Below are 4,355 nucleotides of genomic sequence, written 5' to 3' on the forward strand. Positions count from 1 at the left end.
GTAGTTTTGATAGAAAAATAAGTAAAATTAAATGAATTTCGTTTCTGCACAAATCTATTGGTGCGAGTATCTAATTTAAACCATCAATATAGTAATTTTGCCAATGGATTTTGTTTCTGTGTAGAACATAATCAACTTGCATGCAAGTTTAAAAACCTAACAAATACTGGCATCGCCGTCCCATTTTCGCTGGGTCCGGCACAGCAGAACCGATTATTCTCGATGCTGACAGTTTTTGGTTCTTCCTTTTCTATCGCCACACACAGTTTTCTTTCGGACCAGATATAGTGCAAAATTCTTAGTTTTTTTTGTTTACTTTTAAAATAAGGTGAATTCCGCTCACTGGTAAGGCTTCGCACGAGCGCAAATCAACCGAACTGGCTGGTAAACGTAATCTCCGCTAAGACCGACCTCTAACGGGATAACACTTTTTATTCTAGGCGAATAGAAAAAAAGTAAGACATTTCATTTGGCGTCATCATCCAGCGCTTATCGCCGTTTCTGGAAGGAGCAAAATGGGAACCAAACAAGGATGAGCTACATGTATGGCGCGGAGGAGGTAGATCACTTCAGGAAAATTGCTACCTCGCAAAGGAAAATACCAAAGATCATGGCACTCAACGGTTTCCTGGAGTTCTTCCAGCGGGAAAAGGTGAGTGATTTCGGTTTTACATCCTGCACTCACCATATAAATCATTACTCTTGTAGACATTTCGTCCCAAGAAGAGATTCACTCAAGGAACGATCCGTTATTCACTACACAAGCAGGCCCACGCTAGTCTGCAGTCCGGTATAAATTTGAGAGATGTAGTAAGGCTGCCTCCCGGAGAAAATATGAACGATTGGCTTGCGGTGCATGTAGTAGACTTTTTTAATCGAATCAATCTCATCTATGGTACCATTTCTGAGTACTGCAATGAGACTACCTGCCCTACCATGAGCGGAGGCTCCAAATACGAGTATCTATGGGCAGATGGGGAGCTATTTAAAAAACCAACGCAGTTCCCTGCCCCTCGATACGTTGAACACCTGATGGATTGGGTGGAGAATCAAATTAACAACGAAGCGCTCTTCCCCGTGTCGACCGATGTGCCATTTCCAAAGTCTTTCCCGACTCTGTGCAAGAAGATTCTGGCTAGATTGTTTCGCGTCTTTGTGCATGTCTATATACATCACTTCGATCGAATCGTCAGTATTGGAGCGGTAAGTGGCTTCAGAGGTGTTGACCTCGAAGAAGTACTTGGATGATCTTCTTGAGTGGCGGTGCTAATGTTTGTTTTGCTCTCTTATAGGAAGCTCACGTTAATACGTGCTACAAGCATTTTTACTACTTTATTCAGGAATTCGATTTGATGTCCGTGAAGGAGCTGGAACCGCTAGCCGTGATGACTGCTCAGATGTGCAAAGACTAATTCGGAATTACAATTAGGTTAACGTGATTATACTACAACAAAAGTGTACACAAAATTGTAAATTAGCAATTTGATCGATAGTGATTTTGTAAATCAGGTTGTTGAAAATCTTCAATGCATAATAAAGGATAGGTTGGATGAATAACTATGGGGTGTTTATGATTCAACGCTGATTGCCCTTCATTACAGAGAACAGACATGGAGGCTCGAAGAAAATTTCTCTAAAAACTTGTGTAAAGATTCCTATTCGACTTAAGCGTCACTAACGGCAACTTCCCCACTTAAAAACCCTCTTTGACAACATGATGGAGCTGGCGTTGCACAAATTACGCTAAGTGCTGGTAGCGCCAAGTGGCAATTTTCAACAAAAAATTTATCGATACTAGCGCCAAATTGATCGAAAGTAATAAATTTAAAAGATAAATTTTTGATAGAAAATTACCACTCGGCGCTACCGACACTTAGTGTCTAGTGTAAGTTGTGCAACGCCAGCGCCGTAATGATGTCAAGGAGGGTTTTTTAGTGGGGAAATCGGCGTTGGTGGCGCTTAAGTCGAATAGGAATCTTTACACAAGTTTTTATAGCATTTAGTTCGAGCCACAACGACCGAACTTGAACGTCTGTTCTCTGTGCTTAATATGTGTACACATAAAAGCCATGTGTAACCACACATACTATTCATTTGACTCATAAATTCCATGTGTGCTTCTGGGTGGATTCTGTTTATGTGTGGCCACATGAAAATCATGTGGAATTTTATTAGTGTACCGCTAGCATCTCCTCATACCAAATTCTGTTTACATCTTCCAGCAAAATGGTTTGCTGAAAAAGATCCAGCAAAACGATTTTAGCTGAAATAACAGCTAACAACTTTTTAATTACTGAAAATCCAGTAATCCGTTGTTTTTGCCGAAAACCAGCAAATCATGAACTGTCAAAAAGACTTGTGGTTCTAGTTAATTAGTTGGAAGACCGCTTACAAAAAGCATTGCGTTGTAAAATTTTAACTGGATTATAATTGTTTGGCTATTACCACAGAGAACAGACATGGAGGCTCGAACAAAATTTCTCTGAAAACTTGTGTAAAGATTCCTATTCGACTTAAGCACCACTAACGGCGACTTCCCCACTTAAAACCCTCTTTGACAACATGATGGCGCTGGCGTTGCACAAATTACACTAGACACTAAGTGCTAGTAGCACCAAGTGGCAATTTTCAACAGAAAATTTATCGATACTAGCGCCAAATTGGTCGAAAGTGGAAAATTATAGAGAGAAAATCAGGAGATGCTAACACCACGTAACCACAGAGAACAGACGTTGAAGCTCGGTCAGAAACTTGTGTAAAATAAGTGGGAACGTCGCCGTTACGTGGTGTTAGCATCTCCTGATTTTCTCTCTAAATTTTCCACTTTCGACCAATTTGGCGCTAGTATCGATAAATTTTCTGTTGAAAATTGCCACTTGGCGCTACTAGCACTTAGTGTCTAGTGTAATTTGTGCAATGCCAGCGCCATCATGTTGTCAAAGAGGGTTTTTAAGTGGGGAAGTCGCCGTTAGTGGTGCTTAAGTCGAATAGGAATCTTTACACAAGTTTTCAGAGAATTTTGTTCGAGCCTCCATGTCTGTTCTCTGTGACGTAACGGCGACGTTCCCACTTATTTTACACAAGTTTCTGACCGAGCTTCAACGTCTGTTCTCTGTGGCTATTATACCTATTTTGCATAATAATAACGGGAAGACAGGGGAATATTTTGAAGGAAATATTATCTAGTAACAGATTGCCTTTTATTCTAGATAAATTCGGTAGAAACATGGAGAAGATGCTTACGTGCGAATGGAGAAGAACTTAAAGATAATCAATTTTGTGTAGAGTTAATTCAATAACGACTGAATAAAAGAGGGGTTTAAGTGATTTCTCTAACTACTTGATGCATTGATTCCCTGTTTTTCTTATTAAAACGAGAAAAGCTTCTCGTAATTGCGTAATTGCTGAAATTCCAGCAAAATCAACCTCATTTTTTTCAACAAAGAAATTGCTGATTTTCCAGCAACCTTCTGTCAAAAAATATTTGCTGGAAAGCCAGCAAAATTCACTTTGCTGGAAGGATTGCTGGTTACATAGCTCGGCAAAATCCAGCAAAATTTTGCTGGTTTCCAGCAATAAAAAATGAGTGTGCTGATTTCCTCTATAAATGTATCACTTTCAACCAATTTGGCGTTAGCACAGAGAACAGACATGGAGGCTGGAACAAAATTTCTCTAAAAACTTGTGTAAGGATTCCTATTTGACTTCTGCGCCATTAACGGCGACTTCCCCACTTAAAAATCCTCTTTGACAACATGATGGCGCTGGCGTTGCACAAATTACACTAGACACTAAGTGCTAGTAGCGCCAAGTGGCAATTTTCAACAGAAAATTTATCGATACTAGCGCCAAATTGGTCGAAAGTGGAAAATTTAGAGAGAAAATCAGGAGATGCTAACACCACGTAACGGCGACGTTCCCACTTATTTTACACAAGTTTCTGACCGAGCTTCAACGTCTGTTCTCTGTGGCGTTAGTATCGATAAATTATCTGTTGAAAATTGCCACATGGCGCTACCAGCACTTAGTATCTACTGTAAGTTTTGCAACGCCAGCGCAATCATGTTGTCAAAGAGGGTTTTTAAGTGGGGAAGTCGCCGTTAGTGATGCTTAAGTCGAATAAGAATCTACTAGTACCACAGAGAACAGACGTTCAAGTTCGGTCAGAAACTTGTGTGGGAACGTCGCCGTTACGTGGTGTTAGCATCTCCTGATTTTCTCTATACATTTTCCACTTTCGACCAATTGGGTGCTAGTATCGATAAATTTTCTGTTGAATATTGCCACTTGGCGCTACTATCACTTAGTGTCTAGTGTAATTTGTGCAACGCCAGCGCCATCATGTTGTCAAAGAG

The 4,355-nt window shown here is 40.3% G+C and overlaps 1 protein-coding gene across 2 annotated transcripts; it reads left to right on the plus strand.

The window, feature by feature from the left end:
• Window positions 1–236: 236 nt before the first annotated feature.
• Mob3 (MOB kinase activator 3) lies at window positions 237–1,557 on the plus strand. Of its 2 annotated transcripts, none has more exons than XM_065229608.1 (4): window positions 237–345; window positions 441–652; window positions 709–1,203; window positions 1,293–1,557. In XM_065229608.1, the coding sequence occupies exons 2-4, from the start codon at window positions 533–535 to the stop codon at window positions 1,410–1,412; spliced, it is 735 nt and encodes a 244-aa protein (XP_065085680.1). In that variant the 5' UTR covers window positions 237–345; window positions 441–532; the 3' UTR covers window positions 1,413–1,557. The 2 variants fall into 2 exon arrangements, with proteins under 2 accessions (XP_065085680.1, XP_065085681.1); XM_065229609.1 differs by having other exon boundaries at window positions 487–652.
• Window positions 1,558–4,355: the final 2,798 nt, after the last annotated feature.

Source organism: Ochlerotatus camptorhynchus, unplaced genomic scaffold, assembly GCF_037179485.1.
Source record: "Ochlerotatus camptorhynchus isolate MF236.1 unplaced genomic scaffold, CSIRO-AGI_Acam_v1.1 ptg000316l, whole genome shotgun sequence".
Lineage (NCBI taxonomy): Eukaryota > Metazoa > Arthropoda > Insecta > Diptera > Culicidae > Ochlerotatus > Ochlerotatus camptorhynchus.

Bases quoted from the DNA above. Each gene is read 5' to 3' on its own strand.
- Mob3 (XM_065229608.1), top strand. From the start codon at position 533: ATGAGCTACATGTATGGCGCGGAGGAGGTAGATCACTTCAGGAAAATT. The intron at 653-708 runs GTGAGTGATTTC...TTACTCTTGTAG, and splicing joins AGTTCTTCCAGCGGGAAAAG to ACATTTCGTCCCAAGAAGAG. The intron at 1,204-1,292 runs GTAAGTGGCTTC...GCTCTCTTATAG, and splicing joins GAATCGTCAGTATTGGAGCG to GAAGCTCACGTTAATACGTG.